At 38.6% G+C, this 23,335-nt stretch overlaps 1 protein-coding gene across 1 annotated transcript; it reads left to right on the forward strand.

The window, feature by feature from the left end:
* Nucleotides 1–75: 75 nt before the first annotated feature.
* ANKMY2 (ankyrin repeat and MYND domain containing 2) lies at nucleotides 76–22,997 on the forward strand. Its single transcript, XM_029961775.1, has 11 exons — nucleotides 76–367; nucleotides 476–613; nucleotides 3,577–3,641; nucleotides 10,098–10,236; nucleotides 12,058–12,156; nucleotides 14,232–14,392; nucleotides 15,260–15,474; nucleotides 16,604–16,739; nucleotides 18,505–18,633; nucleotides 19,050–19,191; nucleotides 21,459–22,997. The coding sequence occupies exons 1-11, from the start codon at nucleotides 76–78 to the stop codon at nucleotides 21,680–21,682; spliced, it is 1,740 nt and encodes a 579-aa protein (XP_029817635.1). The 3' UTR covers nucleotides 21,683–22,997.
* The last annotated feature ends 338 nt before the right edge of the window (nucleotides 22,998–23,335 follow it).

The following is a 23,335-nucleotide window of genomic DNA, read 5'->3' on the forward strand; positions in this document are numbered from 1 at the left end:
GAAAGGGAAGGCGCGCGGGGAAGCCCAAAAAGGGGAGACGAAAGAAAACCAGAAACGCGTTTCTTCAAGTTGAAAATGATGGAAAAGAGACGGAGCGTTCCTTCTCAGCGGCAACGCCGAGCGGGGTGGGCCGGCGGAGGGGAGAGGTCCGCACGCCAGTGCCCCCATGCCCAGGCGGGCATGGTTTCGCCCCGGGCCGGCCCCGGCAAGGGCGGGGCTGCGGGCGGAAGGCACGCGCGAGGAGCGGGAGGGGGCGGGTGCCGCGGGAGGGGCGCGGGGGCGCTGCCGGCACCGTCGGGCCGTCCGCTGGCTTGTTGCGCGATGAGCTTCCCCCAGAAGGGCGACCTGACCCGGAGGAGAAGGACTTGTTGGCAGTGATCGCGCACAGGTGAGCCGCCCGGCCCTCGCCACTCGCGGCCCTGGGCCGCAGCTCCGCTGGCCCCGCCGGCCGTGCCCCGGGAGGCTCTCGCGTGAGGCCCCGTTACCGGCCGCGCTGCCCCCGCTCCGGCCCGGGCCTCTCCGCGCTGGGGTCACCGCTCCGGGGCCGCCTTCGGACCCCACCACCCTTCTCCCTGCCTGCAAGAGGACTTCCCTTGGTCCACTTCCCTCTCAGGCAGGCCCGTGTCACCCAGGGAATGCGGTGGGGGCCCGGTGCGGTGCAGTGGGGCTGGAGAAGCTCAGCTAGGCGGGTCTAACTCTGCCAGGGAAAGCTTACGTCTTATTACTAATGTCTGTTGACATTTACCTAATGCTTGGTGTTAATGTGCTCTGCTAAAAACAAACAAAAAGTTTTATTGGTAGTAATCCGTTCCTCTGGCCCACTGTACGGTTTTCCCCATGTGTGGTTGCCAGAGTAGGATGTCCTTGCAGACAGGTAGTTCTTAAATTAACAGAACTCAACTTGTCCAGGGTGTTGTGCACCTCTTATCCCTTATACTGTTTTATTACTGTTCTCTTAGAGAGAGGAGAGGGGACCCCACCGATGTCTAAAGTATCTGAAGGGAAGGTGCCAAGAGGTTGGGGCCAGGCTCTTCTCAGTGGTGCCCAGAATAGGATAAAAGGTAACAGGCAGAAACTGATGCACAGGAAGTTTCACCTGAACATGAGGAAGAACTTCTTTACTGTGCAGGTGACAGAGCACTGGAACAGGTTGCCCAATGTGGTTGTGGAGTCTCCCTTCCTGGAGATATTCAAGAACCATCTGGACACAATCCTGTGCAATGTGCTCTAAGATGATCTTGCTTGAGCAGGGAGGTTGGACCAGATGACCTGCTGTGATCCCATCCAACCTGACCCATTCTGTGATTCTTTGGTTTTGCATTTCACACAAGTGTCGTGGCACACTGCACTATGTGGCACACATGCTTATTGTTGGAGGGCTTTCTGTCATGCTTGGTGTTACACTTGGGTTTCCTGGTCCAGCAACATGAATTCCACAGCCCTGTCTAAATAGTTATACTCCAAATGGCATTTTGAAAATCATGACTGGTGATCATTAGTCAGAGGTAAGCTAAAAACACTTGCTGTGTCCCATGCATTTCTATATGTAGTTTTCAGTCAAATTGAACCCTTAAGAAGTTTTATTTTTAGTTTTGGGGCTTCACTCTCAGCTATATTAAAATGTTGCTCTGTGTCAGAGACGTAGGCATAGGACAGCCAGGAATGAATTTATTGTGAATCAAAATCAGTCTGATTTTAATCAGACACTTTAATTAGAGTTTCAGGCTTTCGTCTTGCAGGCACTTCTATCTAACTTACCTGATTGCTTATGATTACAGTCACAAGATGAATCAGGTTGGAAGGAACCTCAGGAGTCTCTAGGCCAACCTCCTGCTCAAAACACATTAACAGTGAGGTCAAATGAGATTCCTCAGGGCTTTATCCTATCAGGCCTTGAAAACATCCAAGGATGGAGACTGCACAGCATCTCTGGACAACCTGTTCTGCTTTACTGGGCCCATAGTGAAAATGTTTTTGCATGTATCCAGTCTTAAGCTTCCTTTTCTGTCAACTTCTGCCTGTTGCCTGTTGGCCTCCTACCATGCACCACCATGAGCAGCCTGGCTCCAACTTGTAGCTCTACACAATTCTAGAAGTCTGGCTTCCAGCAGTTCAGTGTCATGTTTGGAAATCCTTCAGTGTTTGACAACTCTGAACTTGTAAACACAACTTCGCTTTGATTGTATTGAAATTTACTTGAAGATCACCCCTTTAAGACTTGCTCTTACTGATGTTCATTCTTTTGCTGGGATGTTTTTCTGAAAATTTCTCCAGGTCTTAAGAAGCTTCCCAATGTTTAGAATATCTATGTCTGGGGGAGTAGGCTGGTTGACAGTTCCCTGACTGGGTCTTTATCAAGTGTGTGAGATGACTCAGGTGATTATTTTTTTTCCCTAAATTAACAATAAAGGAAGAAAGAAACCTGTAGTATAGTTAAACCACACCAAAAGCTTGGTGAAAAAAATTATTTGTAGTATTTGTAATGGGGTTTTTGGCCAAAACTGAAGTTGCAAGAGCTGCTTTGCTGAAAATTTGCTGGAAGAGCACCTTCTTGTGATATAGTGAAGATAAGCATGAATCCTGTCATTAAAACGAGGGGGGCAATGCTTATTTTTATTAAGCACATCACTGCTGAAAGAGTTGTGCTTGTGATTGATTCAGTGGTCAGAAGTTTCTGTTAATTTGCAATAGGTTTATCTCCCCAAACTCAGAGTCTTTGAATGTTCTTTCATTTCTATTTGTTTGAATGCTTGTAGAAGCTGCATTGATATTAAGTGAATTGTCCTTCAATGGGCTTTAAATCAGGTTCATAGACCTGTGGCCTAACCAAAAAGATTCTTGTAGCAAATTGAAAATACGAAGTTATGGTCTGTTTTTCCTTGCATGTTTTTTTCCAGACTTCAGTCTATTTATGTATTTGGCAATTTTTAGAAATGTCAGTGATCAAGCTACTTTTGCCCTTGTCCTTTCCACCTCTATTCTCTATTACCAAAAGCAAATTCCTTCCACTTTTGTGGACCTGGGAAGTGGTATGGTGCAAATTTCAAATTTAAACAGGAAAGATGATGTGAGTAAATGATGAAGCATGTTTCATTCGGACCAGAAAGTCTTATAAATGAGATAATTCCCTTTTGTGAGAACTTAGATAACTCTTTCAGGCATGCTCCGGATGCTCCAGAAGAAGTCAAAGTTCAAAGTGTGTTAAAATGCTCAGCATCATTGTACTCATTCAGAATTATTCTGGTGCTGTTTATGAAGAGATGTATTAGTGTCCTGTTCTTGTGTGTGTGTAGATCAGTTAGTTCACAAAAAATGGATGTTTATTTCTAGTGCATGCTCTCTGACTTCTCCTTGATGTTGTGACTTCTTGCCTTTTAACTTCCAGAACAGAACACTGTTTATTCCTAAGCCTCTTCACTAAGTGCAGTTGATTTACTGGTGGTTGATCTACATCCCACGTGGTTAATCTGCAAAGATTTCTGTTCTAATGAGGAATGGAAATGATAACTTTCCTCTTGATTCTCAGTTTATTCTGTTTCTCACTCCCCTTTCTATCTCTGTCTTTTTAAATTTAAGGAAACACCGATGAGGCTGGAAGACTACTGGGCAGCAAGAATGTCCGTGTCAATTGCTTGGATGAGGTACAGCAAAACTACAAGCATTATGCTGAGTTTAGCAAGGAAAATACTAGGTCTGAAGGCCTTCCTGTTAAATATCATTGCTGTACAGACTCGTAGAAGTCAGAGTCGTTCTGAAGATATTACCAGACTGCAGCTGAATAATGAACCTTTGAGGAGTTCTTACTGGTTTTTTTTTAAGAAAGTTTAAAGATTAATGTTACTTAAAGTACTACACTGTTTCTATTTCCTCTCAATTTCCAGCATGAACTTAGGTGTCTGTAAGGTAAGATAAATACTGCAGCAAGAACATGGGGGTTGCTCCTTGGCTTCTTGTCACCTCCACCACCCTGTAGTTCCTCTGCAGCAGACAGTGGGGATAAAGAATACCTGCCCCCATCTTGTGCTTGATCTCATCACCCAAAACCCCGTCTTTGCTAAACCGTAAACATACTGGGAGGGTGAATAGCTAGATCAAAAGTGGAAAACAGAGTCTTTTCAGAGGCAGGTGTGATGGACATGTAGAAGATAAAACACTTAAGTGTTTCCTGATGATGAGAGTACGGTCGTGGGGAAAGGAACCTTGTGGGATGTTCATGTTTCCTCTTCTTTTTCTTTTTACAATGTTGTTTTGAAGTGTGCAGCACTAATAAGAAGTCTAACATGCAAGCAAAACTGTAATTCCCCACCATGCATGTTAAATCCATGTCTAATTTCTTAATTTAAGTGTCAATTTGTGTTTTTTTTCACAATTTTATAATTTCATAGGGTCACTGGAACATTCATGCTAGAAGGGAGCTCAGAAGGTCTCTAGTTCAACCTCTGGCTCAGAGCAGCTTCAGCTCCGAGGTCAGATGAGGTTGCTCTGAACTTTGTCCTGTCTGGCCTTGTAAACCTCCAAGGATGGAGACTGCACAGTGTTTCTGGGCAACTTGTTCCACTGCCTTACTGTGCTTCTGGTGAAAATGTGTTTCCCTTATGTCAGAACCTCAGCTTAGGCTCAGAGTCTTTTGCCCTCCTGCCACCACAACAGAAGGGTTTGTCTTCTCAATGACCTCCCTGCTGGCTCTGGCAGGCTGCTCCTGGGCTCCACCAAAGCCATCTCTTCTCCAGGCTGAGTAAACCCAGCTCCCTCAGCCTCTCTTCACCACACAAGTGCTTGAGTTCCCGCCATCCATGTGTTGGTGGTACTCTGTTGAATTTACTGCTGTTTATACGTGTCTTTGTTGCACTGGTAGACCCAGAATTGGACAGGGTATTGTAAATGTGGTCCCATGAATTCTGAATGGAGGAAAATTGCCCCTTCATCTACCAGATATCTCCATGGAATGTTGTTAGCCTTTTTTGTGCTGCCAACAGATCCATTTTCTGAATGCTCTTAAATAACAGTTAAATATTTAAACCTTAATTACCACTACATAAATTGTAATAAGCTTCTGACAAACTCGTCACACTAAGCTTTACAGTGAACTTCAGGAACCCCAGATACAATGTAAGTATGTTTGCAAGTGTGCTTTATGGTAAGATTTTCCTGTAGTGAATTGCTGACTGCACCCTTGATGCAGTATTAGTGCACCATCCAGGATTACTGTCAAAAGGATATGGTTTAGTAATAGAAACCATAACTGAGTTATGCTCAGAGCTGTTGTTAAAGAAGAAATAGTATTAACAATACTTGCCTAATGCTAACATCTGACTAAATACAAGGCACATAACACTTTGAATGTTTATGCAAGGGACTTTCTGCCATCTCATTTTTATTCCCAAGGGTGGTATGTAATCATGCATGTTGAACAGGAAAGAGTTCAGATTTGTTTAGGATTCTTAAATCCATCAGTCATCTTACCTGAACTTTTAGAATTTTTCTATTATAAGCCATTTTTGCTCCAATATGTTATTCAAATATCTATACAAAAGTAAGTGTGTGAAATCCCAGTTAAGCATTACCTTCATCTATTATTCAACATCACCACAACTGGAGACTTCTCTCAATGCCTCAGGTCTTACTTTTTTGCCTTAGTTGTTTATCCTGAAATTCATGTTATTATTTATATTACTATTGTTAGTTATTTTACTAATGTTAGGATGTAAGGAAACAGCCCTGAACATGGAGTGCTTAGGTATTGAAATGGGAGCACAATTCAACTGGGAACTTATTTCCATCCCTAAAGTCCTTTATAAGTGAGAGAATCCACAGAATGAGCACAGCTTTAATGTAATTCTCTCTTCTAGTTGTACAGCAAGCGTGCAATCACAATTTAATAATTTCCACAGGCTCAGTAATTCACAGCACATCCAGAAGCAGGCTGTTACGTATTGCACTTCCTAGTGTTAAAAAAATATACACATAAGCTGTTCCTTTCATTTTTGGTTTGACCATATATTCTAACTGCTTGGATCTACTTTCTTCTAGATTAAAAACTACTGACAATCAGCTGTCTTTTCTCTATGTACCTTTAGACAAGTACCAAGACACATTTTAACATCTTCCAGATGCACTGACCTTTTAAGTATCTTGCCTAAAGTTATGTTTCTGCAGCAATTGAGCTATAATTGTGGTTCTTTTCCAAATCCTTTCCAGTTGTTTCGGCTTCTTACTTCAAAAATGTAGGCATGAGCTGGACGCAGTATTTCAGCATTGCTTCTGCTGTTGGTATGTGTATTTAAAAATAAAAGGTTACTCTAAGTCTACTTGCTTTTCCTTGTGCCAAGACTCATTCACCCTTCACCTCCTGCTATCTGCAGAGCTCTACTGGCAGCAGTAAGTCACTTGAACGCAGAATAAGATCATTTATTCAAATGAGTTTCACAGATGCCCATCTTCCTGAAGGCTGGAGATACCCATTAGATACAGCCCTGTTTTTTGTCAGCACCCTTTCTGACCAAATAATTTTTTCTGTTGTTGTTTCTTTCTGGATTTAGGTAGATGAAGAAAGGGAAGGTATTTAGGCTTAATCACTGTCTTTATGAAAGCAAATAAATATAATAGCTGTTTCACAAAACTAGTCTTTAACAGCTTGGCAACTTTAAAACTTCAGGGACATTTAAGCTCAGGTGTCCTAAAACATTAGGACAAATAGATGGGCTATGGAAATGAATGCAAATAAATACCAACATATTTTATTTAAATGCACACCACTTAGTCATTTTATTGTCCTCTTCTACATGGAGCGGTTTCTAATTTGGAAACTTACTGTGGAAGAAAGTGTTCAGAACTTTTGTTTACCCTGAGAGGGCAGAGCTTGTAAATAGTGTTGTGATTTCATGTTGGCAATTTGCTGACTTAACTCCATCCATTTGCAGTGTGTGGCCAAGATATTTTAGCTTATTACATGCAGAAAGGCAGGCTAGAGGAAGCACATGGGCTTTCTAGCCATGAGTTTCCTCTGGTCATGTTGGTAGTCAGGGCTGCAAAGGAGCACTGTAGTACTACGGTGCCCTATTTTCTGCAGATCAAACAGAGAGACTTGACCTGAAAAGGCTTCACAATTTTTCTGTATTTAAAATAGTTATAAGGTCATTTATAATCTTCTTATATACAGAACTATCATCTGGCATTAGCAGCTTTACTTTTTGCCTCTAGTTTGGTAATTCAGCTGTTCAGTTCTGTAATACATCTTTTAGAAACAGTCCCCTTCTATATGCTAATTACAGAACTGAGCACTTCCCGGGAATTACAGCAGCAGCCTGCTTATTACTGCCTGAGATGTGTGTAGCTTTACTTGTACTGATTATGTTCAGCAGAGGGTTCTTCAGTTAATCTATCTTGCTATTCCAGCATGAACATCTTATGCTGGCAGAAAATGCCGAGATCCTAGGCCTTCACTGAGGAGAGTTTTGTCTTTTGGTGGTTTTTACATACTTCAAAATATGCAAACCAAAGAAAATTCAACAGCTTTTAAGAATTATCTGGTTTCAGTTCACGTTGGTGACTGATGTAGATTTTAGCTTTTCATCACTTTCAGATGAACTGAAAGGTCATCAGAGGAATGAAATGCATTACAGATGTGAAACCAACAGTTGAGCAGAATGACTGTAAAGGAGAACAACTAAAGCTATTATCGACACTGAACAGAATATTTCATATTCTAATTAGTTCATACTTAGCTGTAGCTAAAATTATTTGTGCATGTGACTGTTGACTGCCTTCCAAATCATAAGCCCTGCAGAAGATTGGAGATGTTACCATGTAACATCCCTGCAAAACAAACTAGAAACTAGGAAGGATTCCTTCTTGTCCTAGGGAATGAGGTTAAAAGGCCAGATTTTTGGTCAGAAAAATGTTACGTACTAGCTGTTAGAATTCTTCATCTGATGTTCCATAGTGGAACAATAAATAGTTTCATCTCTATGCTTAATAAACCATCTGCTAGTTTTGTCATATAAGTACGTTGTATTGACAATCCCAATGTCATCTGTGAGAAAACATACTGTTGCTGGACCTGTCTTTGACATTCAGGATGAGAAAAATATTTGCAGTCATTTCAGTTTCTGTGTAGGGATATAATACAGGACACTGAGCTTTTTCAGATAAGCATGTGTCTAGCCTGACCCTATTTTGTTTGCCGTGAATGTGCAAAGCTGATATTAGTGTGACTTTAAATCCAATTTTCTATTAACTGTCCATGTAATTTCTACTTGATATGTTTTTTTTGATCCACACCACAGCCTGACACTTCCAAAATTGAATCAAAGGATTATAAAAAAAGTTTTCTGGGAGGAGGGGATGATCAAAAACAAACCCAATTCCTTCCTTTGTCCTACAATCTTCAGATCTTAATTGAAATGACTGGCATTCGAGATATAACCAAACTTAAGTAATTGTTTTCTAAACATTCCTTCTCCCATTGAAAACCATATTGTGTTCGTATCCCCTTAGAGCAGTGCCTTTCTGTGCTGCTAAAGGAGGTGAATCCGTGCTGTGACTCTCATTTTTATGGGATTGGCCCCTAAAAATTGCTGTTGATGTAACATAATGAATGTAATATATTTTATATATTGGGACAAAAAGTCTTTACTTAACATTTGTGGCATCCCAAGTGAAACCCAGCAAACCCAATTTTTTTCATGTTCGTGGAGTGATCTCTTCAGGTCTTTTGTTTCTTTAGTGGCAGTTTATATTGCAGTTTACCAAAATATTTGGGTTGCTAGAATATGAAACATCAAGTAATCACTTTTTACTGTTTTCAGTTAGGATGGAGAATAATGAAAATATAATACTTCAAAATTGTTATAACTTTCCCAATTTCTATCATCTTTAGAAATTTTTTGAAAATTATACTGATAAAGTAAACTCAGTTGAGTTTTATGCTATCATAAATTGAAACAAGGAATATATTAAGGCTCAAACTGACAATTACATTATTTCAGAGTAAGTATCACGTTACCATGCATTTACAGAGCTGCAGTAATGGTGTACATGAGTGCATTCATGCACACAACCTTGACTGGCAAAAAAGGAACAAAATGCCCTTCTGATTTCCTTCAGGAACAAACTAAAGCACACTCCCATGTATTCAGTTTTGGAGTGTTCTTGGGCAATTACTGTGTCTTGGCTGATAACATGAATCCTGACTCAATGTTATGTGAAAATAAACAGCATATTGGAAAAAGTGTATTAAATTCTAAAAATGGAATGTCGTGCAATTTTCTCAAACAGAAATGTGCTTCTCCCTGCCCCTGGAGAGAGAGAGAGCCTGCACTCACAGTTCACCCTAGTTCTGAAAATTTCCCCAGAGGTTTGCCCAGGTTTACATTTATAATTACACCAGCAGAACTCCAATAAAACCTCAGTGCCTGCCCTGCTGAAGTAAATCCGTTTTTGTACCAGGGCACTTGATCAACAGCAAGGTTTGAGGCTTGGTTATTAAAGTCCAGTGAGAGCTGTGTATCTGCACAAGGGCTTTCAGAGCTCTGGCTGATTGTGCACACAATACCACAAGGGTATTGGGGAGGAGGGAGGGAGGAGGATAGCACAATTACCAGTAATGCTGACTAAAGATGAGCAAGATGGGTTTCAGAAACTGCAGATCTTTGTAATGTTTAAAATAACAACAGCCTATTCATAATTTTCTTATTGCTTATCATATAAGCAGAAGCAGGGGAAGAAAGAAATCATGTCTGAACCTAACAAGTTTTCTAAAACAAGCTTTTTCTGCTAGCAGAAGCATTAGTTGTCTTTAACACTAATATCTTACACAAAAAACCAATGAGAAATTGGCAGTAAATGGTTTTCATTTATTCAACACTGGTCTGTTTTCAAATCTGTAGCACAGCATAATCAGAAAAGTGATTTGGAAGTGGAAAATCTGCTAACCATATATTTTTATGAAGATTTTGTGAGTGTTTTTGTAACTTAAATATTACGTGAGGCTTTATTAGTTATACTGAACATGCCTGTACAGGTAAAAATTATCAATGGTATGAAAGAGATGTAACATTCTTCTTTCTGTGTTACTTGCTTCCACTTTGCTTTGCCAGCATGGCATGACCCCTCTGATGCACGCAGCCTACAAGGGGAAGGTGGACATGTGCAGGCTGCTCTTGCGACACGGAGCTGATGTGAACTGCAATGAACACGAGCATGGATACACTGCCCTGATGTTCGCTGGGCTTTCAGGTGACTTCTTACTAAACTTGGGGCACTGATTTTTATGACATCGATGTTTGCCTTAAATTAATAATTTAAAGGGAAATATTGATATGCTTTTATTATTCAGGTTTACTGTTACTTACGTGAACCATGGCAATATGTCAGGACCAGTAGAATCATAAGGACTGTGGAACAGGAGAGCTACTGTTCAGACTCATATAAAAGTTGATGCTTTTCTGCATTTTGAGGCATTCAGTCTGTCTTTGCTTTGTCCTGTTTTTACAGATCCCAAAATTAAGTTTTCTGTGACAGTCTTCTTGTGCAGTGGGATAAATCTGGTTTACTTACACTGTGTTACATTGAAAAAGCTGCTGCACTAGACTGCCTTATTAGCACTACAAATCCATAGCTTTTAGTAATATTTGAGACTTCTCAAATCAATCCAGTATTTTTCAAATTTTGTCTTTCTCCTACATTATTTTTGCAATTATCTTGTGGGCTTTTAAAAATGTATTTAGTAAGTTTCAATAACATTTTTTCCCACATTTTTTTCCCTCTCCTCTTGCATTATTTTTTCTTCTCATAAGAGTGCTTATAGCTGTACATATCTTCTCCTGTCTCAAGTGGTGGTTTGCAGCTTTCCTCCTTTTTCCCTGATGACAGGAACAGTTATTTCCTTGAGTGGGAAAAAGACAGTACATTAAAACATTGTTCCTTCTGGGGAAAAGATTAGATTTGGGAATATTAGGTTATTTTAAGTATCTTCTTTACTAGGCCGCTTATCTCCTCCCGAAAAAGAGATTCTAAAGAAGTAAGATTTCTTAAAAGGTAGAATTTAAACTGCTTTCTTCTATCTTAAGTATAAAAGAAAGGCAGGCTTATGTGTTTATCTGAACCCTAAGTGGATCATCATATTGCTTTTCTGCTGAAACTTTGGTAAAAAGATTTGGGAAATTTCAATGTTCTGTGGCATTGAGCAATATCAGAGCTGCAGAAGACAGATGAGAACAAACACTTGGAGGTTTTTAAATGACTGCAGCTTTATGGAAAATGCTGGACTTTTACCATTTTCTCACAGCTAAGCTTTTAACCTGTCATCCTGGGTGTGAACACTTCTGAATGTTGACTTTAAAGTCTGTTGTCTGTGAGTACACAAGGTACATGAGCACTACTGACGCAATGACTTTGTTTTTAAACCAGAAACATTCATTTTCATCCACCACCCACTTTTTATATTCACTTTTCTGTACTTAGCAGCTGCGTTAAAACTGATACAGTAAGAATACCTTTGAAAGCAGAACCAACAGGAGTGGTGGCAAGTGTCCTTATTAGTCTCTGAAGGGCACCAATTAAGTCATCTAATCTTCCCATCAAATTTTAGCTTCGTTTTACTTGGTATTTAGCCCAGTCTGAACACCCAGTTCCCACTGTGGAGAAGGGAACAATCTGTTCTCTTCTTTGTGCTCCAGCTACATCATAATCCTGAATTTGTTTTTCTTCTTAGAATAGCAAATGTAGCTGAACTGTCAAACTAGATTAGCAGAATTTGCTTCTATACTGGTATCCAGAGGGACCAAGCCCTAGTGTAGCTACCTGCATATGAGTCCCATAAGCTCCATGGGGAGCTGAATGTGCATTACAGAGAGCAGAGTTTTACCCTCTGGAACCATAAATAAGCACTGTGCCTTTCTCTTAATCCAGTCTTAAAATAATGACATTAAGAACATTCATTTCCCTCACTGTTATGCTCGGTCTTTAAGAAATTCAGTCCATGTTTCTCTAAAGCATAAAGAATTACAAGTTTTGATTTGTTGTCACTTATTCCCCATATCTTCCCTGCAAATTCAGGAAATAAAGAAATCACCTGGATGATGTTAGAGGCTGGAGCAGAAACTGATGTTGTCAACTCTGTGGGAAGGACAGCAGCTCAGATGGCTGCTTTTGTGGGTAAGGTGAAAATCTGTTACAATTTCCTAAATTCCTAAAGAAGTAAAATGTTAGATTCTGATGCTTTTTGTTGAAGAAACATTTTTTAATGACCTGTTCTGAACTGACACAGTTGTTGACCTTTTTTTTCCACATCTCATCCTGTAAGAGTCAATTTGTGTTCTATTCCCATGCTTGGTTTCATAAAAACACAGATGATCTTACCTGTGAGAACAGATGCTGCTGTTTGAGTGTGTAAGTTTTTGCAGTGTTGCCGCTTCGGAAATAGTAAGAGGAAGCTGGTAACACTGGAAGTGTCTGAAGTGCAGTACAAAGTGCCTAATTGGAGCTTACTTTGTGGGAAAGAATGACCTTAGGAACTCTCATCTGAGCTATGCCACTAGCATGCTCTGTGCTGGCAGGAAGCCACTACCTGCCCTTCTCCCTCGGCATCTGGGACAGGTCTTGGAACCTGTTCTGAGGTAGTCACTGCTTAATGACCTGAACTTCACTAGAACAAGATAAAAGATTTCCCATTCCAATATACAGTTATCCCCAACAAAAGATGCAACAGGCTTTTTTTTCTGTTATGTTTCTTTTTCTTGTCTTTTTTTCTTGTTTTTATAAATCCTTTTTACTTTTTTTACCCACCTTGACAGTACTAGGAGATTCCTGGATTAATGTTTCACTCTTTTTCTACTTCTAGCAAGGAAAATTGATAAAATATTATTAGGCAAAGTGGAGTCATTTTAGTGATACAGCTATTGCTGTCCAGATGACCTTCCCAAAAACAAAGACCTGTATTTTCTTTCAAACACAACCTTCTCATGGTGTTTAAATGCTTTAGAACCTTGCTAGTCCATTAGATGTTCTGGATTCAAAAGCCTATCTTGCTATTCAGATTTACCTCCTTGACTAGTAATTTAGTGCTAAATTTCAATTTCCATCTTATCTCATTCTGTTGTTGTAAAAAAGGAAAAGGGTGGGGTTGCTCACTTGAGGTTTGAGCAACAAAACCTTAACTATTCACTTAATGTGTCAGAGAAGTTTACTTCTATTAATTTTACTTTGGATTTGGATAGTCTTTTCCAATGTGATGCTGTATGGAGTTATTAGTGAGTGGGGAATATTATCTCCAACATAATTTTGGAGAGTTCTTGTTTAAAATCTCATCATGTCACCAAGGTAGAAGAAATATTTTCAGGCATACTGAGATACACTACTTTGTAAAAGTCTGAATATTGGAATCTATTACTGTTGGTTTTTTATTCTCTGCCCAATCAACACTAATTCATCTGTCTGTGTGTGAGAAGTGAGGATACTTCTTCCCCTGTCATTTGTCTTACACTGTGCTCTATTAGCTCAGAACTGTCTCTTCTAAAACAGTGGAGGATTTAAATGCTGGAATTTGGTTGGCTGTGTCTTGTACTGATTATAGGATTAGTGCCAAGACAAATTAGTCAATTTAAAGAATGTGGTCCTGAACTAAAGAAGATAAGTTTTACTTTCCCTATAGCCAAGTAATCCATCATATTGTCAGAAGTAGAAAACAAGAGGGTGTAACCTTTCTCATCTTGTTACTTTCATCACAGTCCTTTCAGTTTTGGTAAATTTTAAGCATGTTTTGTTCTTATAACTTCTCACACTTTAGATTAATACACTACTATCTGTTTCAGGTCTGAAAACTTACAAGTCTCAATGCAAATGTTATTAATTTTTAGAAGTACAAAGTGGAGGAACTTCTCTTGAAAAATTTTAACGCCAGTATGAGACTACTAGTATAGTATAACTTGGGGGAGAACTACCTGTTCTCTTAATTTTTGGCTTACCAGGTAAAGAGGATGCAGGAAGGAGACAGAGTTTTCAAAATGAATTTTCATGAGGGCACTCCCTGCTGGGAGTCAGTAGGTTAGACTTACTGGACATTAAATCTACACACGAAATCATGACAAGAGTTGCCTGTTTTCAGTGCAAAGTATATCATGCAAAGCTCCTTTGTGGGTAATTCTCACTTATACTGTTTCTATCAGATTTGGATTTAAGTATCTTTTTTGGTTATTATTTCACTGGTGATTTTTTTTCTTGTGTGCCTTTAGGTCAACATGACTGTGTGACTGTCATCAACAACTTCTTTCCACGTGAAAGGCTGGACTACTATACTAAACCACAAGGCTTAGATAAAGAACCAAAACTGCCAGTAAAATTAGCTGGCCCTCTGCATAAAATTATTACTACTACCAACATGCATCCTGTTAAGGTGGAGTAATATGTAAATTTTATGTGTTTGTTGGCATGGGAGCTGTTTCTTTGTGTCAGGAAGCATTCAGCTCTTCTGATAGTCCATCTGAGATCAAAAGCATTATCCACTAATTCACGTGCTTCTGAAAATGAGGAAGAATCAGGTTCAACATTTAGATGTGATTAAAAAATTAGGCTATTTCAGTGTTTGTATACATGAGAATCTTGAACTAACACCTTTAAGTGGAGAGTTTCTTACATCAATAACCATAAATAGCTTTCTTTTTTGGCTTTTTTTCCTAGCCTCACTTGAAGTGAAAATATAGAACAATATCCTGTCTTAACAAAATCTCATTGTTCTCACAATGCTTTTCTCAGCATGTATTTTCCTACCTTCATCACTGGTTTGCCATAGTAACATCTTACCACTGCTGCTGTTTCTGAAAGTATGTGCAAGAGAACATTTATTTTTACTTTGCAGGGCATTTGCTGAAAATAATGTTTTTTGGTTTGCTCCTCCAGTGTAGTTTAGAGAAATGAATACACCTAAAATCAAATACAAGTTCCTCGGGCTTGCCATTCAAAGTCCGGAATTTGTCAATAGTTTTCAACCAGGTGTTGGTGGTACATACAGATAGGCAGCTCATTTAGTGAGTGCAGCATACAATTTCCTCTTGTTTCCTCCTGTGAATTACAGTATACTGAATAATAATACTAAACAATGACTGAAAAAAGAAAGGGAAGACTGCCTAAGAAGGAAGTAGAGGGATATTAGAAACTCCACTGAAATTTAGCTACAATGAGCTGTATAAGCTTTAATGCTAATGCACAAGTTTAAAAATATTCATTCCTAACTGGATTACATTTTCTTCAATCTCTCTCCTAGATCGTGTTGCTAGTAAAAGAGAACCCTCTGTTGGCCGAAGTAGAAGCACTGCAGAAATGTTACAGGGTTCTGGATCTCATTTGTGAGAAATGTATGAAGCAGAAAGATATGAATGAAGTACTTGCTATGAAAATGCACTACATCAGTTGCATCTTCCAGAAATGTATTACATTTCTAAAAGAGCGAGAGGATAAACTAGATGGATTTATTAAAAGGTGTGTATTTCTACAGAGAGGTCTGAAGGCACATATGCACACCAGCTTTACAGACACCAGAAAAAAGACAGCTGCAATAATAGATTGGATTGTCTTGGATAAAGGCTATGCCAAATAAATTTTGAAATAATCCCAGCTTCATTTACTTCAGGGTGGCACTGACTCCCTTTTTTCTGTCTGAAGTGACACTGTCCTTTCCCGGGTACAAAGGAAACATTCCTAGAGTTTCAGCTCTCTGCTGGAACTGGTTAGAGCTTGACATTCACATACACACTATGAAGCAGCAGGCAGCAACATGTGATGGAGAAAAAGGGGAGTGATAGGCTTGAAAATAGAATTTCTCAATGTCTGATATGGATCATCTGGAAACATTTCTTGTGCCATCTTGCTCTCCAGCAGTCATACAGGGTGAGATTTTTTTCAAAAACACTTAAGCAGTGGAGAACTGCAAATCCCACAGACTGGATCCAGAGACTTGGACTCTTAAATCACTTAGACAGATCTTCAGAATCTACTTAGTTACAAAACTAGCTGCCTGATCTTAAATATCAAAGTAAGTGACCCGACTTTTAGAAGGATCACATTCCCCATAGACTTCTGTGGATTTTTACTGAAATCCTGTGTGATACTGAATATAAAATAAGAAAGCTTTCATGTAGTGAAATCAAATAGTTTATTAGTGATCCATATAAAAAAGTAGGAGCAAACCAGATAAATACAGAGGTGTTTAGGACTATAACATGTTATTAAACATAAGTAAGGCACACTTTGCATTTTAAAGTATTGTGTATTTGTCAGTGTTTATTCTTACAATGCTTATTTTTAAACACCACAAAGCATTTTGATATTTTAGTAGATGTAGATCCTAGTCTACTTGTAGATGACTATTTTTCTCTGTGTGGTTGAATTACTAAGTTGTGGTTGCAGAGCATACATTTATTAATTGTGTGCATTAGAATAAAAATAATTTCATTTGCATTGAACACCTCTATGTATGAAGGTACCAATTAATTTTGTATTATAGTTCTTCTGTATAATTTGAAAGTGGGCAGAGTACAGCATGCTGTGTGTTTGTTCTTGAATATTTACTATGTGATTTCTTATTTTGCTTGGGTTTTTAAAAATTTAGTCTCTTAAAAGGGAGAGATAAAGATGGTTTCCCTGTGTATCAAGAGAAGCTAATTCGAGAAAGTATCCGAAAGTTTCCTTACTGTGAAGCTACATTGCTCCAGCAGCTTGTGAGAAGTATTGCTCCTGTTGAAATAGTAAGTTTTTCCTATCAAGAAAATGCTTTCTAAGCAACTTGCATAGTAAATTCAGTTTGAGTCATCTTTCTGTTCTCAGCTTCTGCAATGTGTTATATTAAGCACAGGTTTTTGATGTCCCTGAACTTTGTGGCTAACTGGGGTTTCATTTACATATTGCAGAAAATGCTCTAAAATACTTTGACTGGTATGTGCCCATAATGAATGCTTAAACACCTCAGCTTTTAAAGAAAACTGAAGCAATTTGTTTCTTGTCTCAGAGCTTTTTTTTTTCCTTTCCTGGGACATCTGTTTAGTTTTTCTCTGCCAGTTTGCTTTTAGGAATTGTAGATTCAGACATAAATGAAGTTTATCTTGCACTCTTTTTCACAATGTCTAAATTCAGTTTAAGATTGAATTATTTCCTAGATTTAATGGATTCATTAGTTCCATTGTACACAAAAAGTTGGTAATACATGATGGTAGAAAAAGAAAAAACCATTCTGTGAGTCTCCTTTTATCACAGAGAGAGGCAGGATGATGCAATGTACAGCGACATGTATATCTAAATTAGGAAATCAAAATTACAAGTAAAAAATCTTAAGTTTTCCTCATATGCCCTTGCTAACACACTTCATTATAGTACTATTTATTACTTTGTAATAAATTTTTCAAGAGTTACTGTTCTTTTTTTCAAGCATGTTCTTTCTGGTCTCTGAGAGTGAGATGTATCCACAAATGCTGGGGAAGTGGAACAATTTTGCGACATGTTTGGATTATGCTGGGTGAATTAAAAATAGCCTCCATCTTAAGTGGCTGCAGGTCTGCTAAAATGTCCTGAGGTTTAGTGCAATCTCTACTGTTTGTCTAAGCCAGGAACACAGTGTGAAAACATAAGCCATCGTGATGCATTACGACTTGCTTTAGAGTAAACATTTTCCTTCCTATCCGTTTTTTCTTCGGAGAACTAGCAGTCTTTTCTGCCTTTAAAAAAATGGCTGTTTATTCCATTGGATTTCTGTCCATTATGTAGAACTGAAAAGGAGAAGACGCTATAATTTTTATTTGTGGGGAAGCCTTTAACCTTTCTCAGTGCACGTTGGACTCAGTCTGGGTGTCTCAGTGTTGTTGCAGGAGTTATGATTGTGCATATTCCATGGTGGTCTAACGGTTTAAGGATTTACTTAGAGCTGGAGCAACTTGGCATTTTTTTTCTCTAATGTTTACATTATTGTCCAAAAGAATAGTCTTAATTTATGATTACCAATAAAATATACTAAATCCTACTGCTTGCATTGCATGGGAAGAATTGCAAATAACATCTAAACAGTAATATGCAAATAATTGTTTTGAACATTTCAAGTTCTGACTATTTGATCTGTAGCATCTGAGTGCACTGAGCACAACAGTATATCAGTGACAAGTGAAACATCTTTGTATGTGCCAGCACAGACTGATCTGCAGAAATCTGCTTCATAGGATCTGCAAGTGGGTGACAGTGTGTAAAGAACACTGAGTTCATTAATAGTATAATTTATAAGTTACAGAGTAAATTCTAGAGAAGCTGAGGGCTTAAGTTAACTTCATATACAGAAGTTTATCTAATGATATGAACATTTAGTTGTGCATGTTAGTTGAAGTTCTGTGATTTAGTTTTATGTTCTTGCTGCTGCAGCAGCTTCAGTGAGACAGAAGCTTGCACAGTCATTTTGCTTTTCCCGTGTGTGTCCCTCTTTGCAACAGTGCTGGTTTTTAATCTCATTACCACCTCTTGTCTTGTCTTCAGGGTTCTGACCCTACAGCTTTTTCTGTACTTACACAAGCGATTACTGGCCAAGTGGGTTTTGTGGATGCTGAATTCTGTACAACCTGTGGGGGAAAGGGAGCAGACAAAAGATGTTCAGTATGTAAAATGGTAAGAATCCAAAAAATAGTGCCATTGAGGTGCTAAGAATTTTGAATGGTTCCCTATTTATTATGTAGACTTCAGAGGAGTGGCATATGTGTCTGCACTGAAAATATTCAAGCCATCTACTTCTGGGAAAGATACTTGAAATTCATGAGTAGGAGTACTTGGATTTCCAAGTGTGTATGCTTAAGAAGAAGAAAGAAGAAAGAGTAAAATTTCTGTATGTTTAGAGTTAATAAAACGAACTGTTCTTTCTAGATTCTTAAAGAGGTTAGAATCACTCCATATGACCTTACAATTTTCTTTAAAATACCCATAAGTGCTATACATAGAGAGATTCAACTTGGTGCACTAAGAAATGCAAGAATATTGTATATTTTCTTAGTACATGAAAATTAATTGATAACTCTGGTAATTTTCAGGTGATGTACTGTGACCAGAACTGCCAGAAAATACACTGGTTTACACACAAAAAAGTCTGCAAGACCCTGAAGGAAATTCATGAGAAACAAGAACTAGAAGCTACCAAAGAGAAAAGGAAACAGGAAAAGAAGCAAAAGAAAGGTTAGAATCTGTAGTTTGCTTGCAGAAACTAATTGTGCATTAATTTGCACGACAAAGAGCAGTTGAACAGGTCTTAAAAGCGTAACAGCTGAGGTTGGAAGAAAAATCTTTGATGTAACATAACAGCAAGCCTGCATTTGTTGAGATTCAAGTCTTCAATTTACAAATATACTGTGTACATTCTTAACTTGTTTGCAATAACTTGCTACAGTTACACAGAATTCTGCAACTAAAGCATTCAGAATTACTCTGCACTGTTTCAAAATCCAGGTCTTTAGTCAAGCTCATGCAGAAGTTTCATGCTGCTCTATATGTTGTTGGAGGTGTTAGGACAAGTTAGATAATAAGCAAGCAGTCTGCTCCTTCCCATTTTAAAGGTTAGTGTAATGTTAATTCTCCTGTAATACTTTCTCTTCATAATCACAGTATTGAGTTGTGTTGTGTACTTGGAATGTGAAGTAAGCAAGCATTAGTCTTTAAACTGTTCATGGTGGTTTTTTCCCTTCAAGAAGCAAATAATTAATAACAGAAAAACCACTGTATTGCCACCTCCCTTAACTCTGATGCAATGTTTCTCTAAGCAAAATAATAGGAAAAATCAGTTCTTCTCTTTTAGAACTTCCTGGATTTTCCTTCCCTTTTTTTAGGGATTGTAGAAGTGCCCTGGACAAATCACATTTGTCTTACAGTGTAGTATTTATTTCAGCTGTACTCAAAAAACTATAGTAAGATATCAATTACTAATAAATTAGCAATAATTGCAGTTTTCAACAGCTTCCTGTGATGATCCTATTATAACAAGAGCTGCTGTTGCATGGGATCAGGATGACTGTAGAAGCTGGAGGCAAGGATACTAGAAATCCCTGGGTATATTGCATACTAGTACAGCAAAACATAATGAGCTGTGAGCAGTGATGCCTCACACTGGTGACAAACACACACGTACAGGTTCATATTTACTGAAGGAGTTGGTGGCCAAGTGCTGTCCTCTTCAGAGGGAAAGGCAGGATCTTGGTGGATGGCTCTTCTCTCTCCCTTCCAAAAAAGGGAAGCTAACATTTTCTGATATGTTGCTACTGCGCTATCTACATGGTAATCTTCATTAACTTTTTCGGGTGCACGGCCAGCACACTATGGACCTTATCAGATAATGCATTATGAGCAAACTACTGAATTCATCTGGTCACCTCATAAATGGTGGTGTCTCAGAGCACTTCATATCAACAACAGTTTTATTTCAGAAAGTTAGCAATACCCCCTACAAATACTGTACAAAAGGAAACTAAGAATTAAAAAAAAAAATAAATGCTACAGCTGCAACTACAAGCAAACCCAAGAGTTTAAGAGTTTCCTCTGTACAAGGGTGAGTGTTCAGGAAGTCCACACTTCAGCCTGTGCTTAAGGCTCTTAGCTCCACAGCCATGTAAGGCCTTGGCAGGGCTTTGCCACGGTCTTGTGGCAGGGTTGTGGCTAGCTGTGACAGAATTTTTGGCTGACTGTCAATATAACAAAGAACAAGAAACCAAGATTTAACTACTCCCAGTCCCAATTAGGCCTTCCCCTTGTACTTTTCAGAATTGCTAGCACACAAGCCCTACTTAGCAGAATCGGGGCAAAAGTTATTTAACAATTGTTTTTCTCCAAAAACATTGCTTGAAAAGTAAAGGTGCAATAGCTGATTCCATTCCATGCAATCAAATTCTAAATTCTAGGATGACTCACTTCAACCAAAGTTCATTGTGGTCAACAGTTTATTAACAGATCATTTCTTCAGTCTGTTATATGCAAAAATGCTTCCTATGTGGTCACATGCCTTTTATTTAAAAGGTCCATTTATGTATCCTCACTCATACAGTTTTCAGAATATGCCTTTTTTATTTAAAAACCAAACCCACCTGCACTCTGTGTTTAACCAGCCTGCAGCCATTCTTTGAAAAGCTAACAGTAAAAACAGTGTCAATAAAACATGTTTGAGTTGGAAGTCAAAATAACTGTAGTGTCCTACTCTGCTCTTCTCTATATTAAAAAGAAATGTGGCAAAATTGAAGATAAATTAATGAGAGCTTTAGGTAGGGTTACTTAGAGTAACCTTATACCAACTTCAGCACAACTTTAGTGTTTTGGTTCTGTTTTCCATGAAGTTTGGTTAAATTAATAATTTGTAATTGATGCAAAATTTCCTAGTGTTTATTGTTCTTCAGTAATAAAAATGTTTGCTTGCAAATGAGTTCAGTGTTTATTAATTGTGTGATTTCTCTTTTGCTTAGATGAAATGCAACTAGTAGAGAGTAGTTCTGCAAGTGAACAACAGTCAGATCCTGGTCCAGATCCTACAAAAGAAGTTGATCCAAATAATCCTACTGACCGAACAGAAGAACCTGAAATTACCAAAGAGATGGAGGCACTCGCCCTGCACCCTGAAAGTCCACTGGAAAGTGAGACTGGCTTAGCTGACATTAATCTTCAGAAAATTCAAGATTCTGAGGAGTAAGAAGAGGGTAGGAAGGGACTGAGGATTCTCAAGGGTACTAAACATTTTTTATGCTGACCATGTCTGAGTTCTTAGATCATGGCTTATGCAAGACTTCCTTTGAAAGACAGAATGTCTCTGTTCATCATGAGATGAAATACTGGCTACTTTGTCTATAAATACTCCAGATTCTGTTGTAAATTGTCAAAATAGGTATTTATTATCTGCTAAAAACTAGAGTGGCATAGATCCATCTGTATGTATACCAGCAGTAAGCCTAGTGAAATTCTATGAGTATCTCTTGTTAATGAACCACTTAGTGAAAAATGAAAATAATTTGATTTGGATTATTCATGTTTTCAGAGCCTAAAATTCATTTTAATTGTAATTTAAATATTTTTTCCTGCAAGTACATAGATCTGTAGTTAAAAGCACTGGGAAGCCAACTGTTAAATTGCCTTTTTTCTCCACTTTATGAAGCTTTATCTGAAGGCATTCAGTAGCAGTTAAGTTTCCGAAGATACTAGTCTGAACTCTCAACTTTTCGTGGCATTACTGTAAATATTTTTGGCTAGTGAGAGCACAATAATAGTGTCTATTTTGTGGCAATTTTAGTAAATGAAACTGCTGTTTCAGGTGTCTCAAGCTGATGGTGAAATTTGTGTTTCAACAGTATTATTTCACTATTGGTTTGGTCAGAAATATTCCAAAGTCTAATGAAGGGAAGACCAGAATGACTCAAAGTATTTTGACTGACGAGATTAATGGTTTCTAAATCAGTTTTTAGGTAAAGATACCTTAGAGTACACAGATGTTGCTTATGAATTCTTAATGAATCATTTCATAAATGTAAATAATGCTTAATATTTTTCATGTTGAACCTGGTCACAGATGGGGAAATTCATGTATGCATTGATACAGCTGGGATTTCACTTTGGCTTTCAGCTAAATACCAGATCCAGAAAATAGCTTCCCTTAACTATGCTTTTCACTCAGATTTATTACCGTGTCTCATGAAATCAGTGGGAATGTCACAACTGAAAATATCACTTGCTGCATAAGGATGGCAAAATTGGAAACTGTCTTATTGTTGGCTGAATAACTGGTGTTTTGAACATGGCAATATTCTTCTAGTTGGAGGAGTAAGGACCATCCTCAAAACAGAGGGAAAAAGCTATTAATTTTTTTACTATTTAATATCTTGAAAGTTTTTGTTTACTATTCTGAAAACTGTACGAGTGAGGATACATAAATGCACCTGTGCAGGGAATGTACCTGTGTTTTAATTTCAAGGATTAGCAGATTGTGAAGAATAAAGGGAAATTTTTTAAAAGAAGGGGGCTGTGTGACAGTTCTGTTTACTGGGTCTGTAACACCTGTTGGGACACACGGTGACATTCTCATGTGACATTCAGAGGCCTCCTGTAGCTTGAGTGTGCAAGTTTAAGTTCATGACAATTGGCAAGCAAGAGCTGCCTGCCTGGAACTTAGATCTGGACTCATGCTGTAGTCACCATCCACTCTTGGGTCGGGGAATGCAGAAGTGCTCCTGGTTCCCTGTTCCACACATAGCATTTGGGGCCCACAGGAATGTGTTGCTCTTCAAGGTTTCTCTGAAAATGCCAGCCCTTCAGGGCAAAAGGTTCAGGGTTTTGGAACTGTGCTAAAATCCAC

The sequence above is a fragment of the Manacus vitellinus genome, unplaced genomic scaffold (assembly GCF_001715985.3).
Source record: "Manacus vitellinus isolate BGI_N305 unplaced genomic scaffold, ASM171598v3 scaffold_3_pilon, whole genome shotgun sequence".
NCBI classification, from domain to species: domain Eukaryota; kingdom Metazoa; phylum Chordata; class Aves; order Passeriformes; family Pipridae; genus Manacus; species Manacus vitellinus.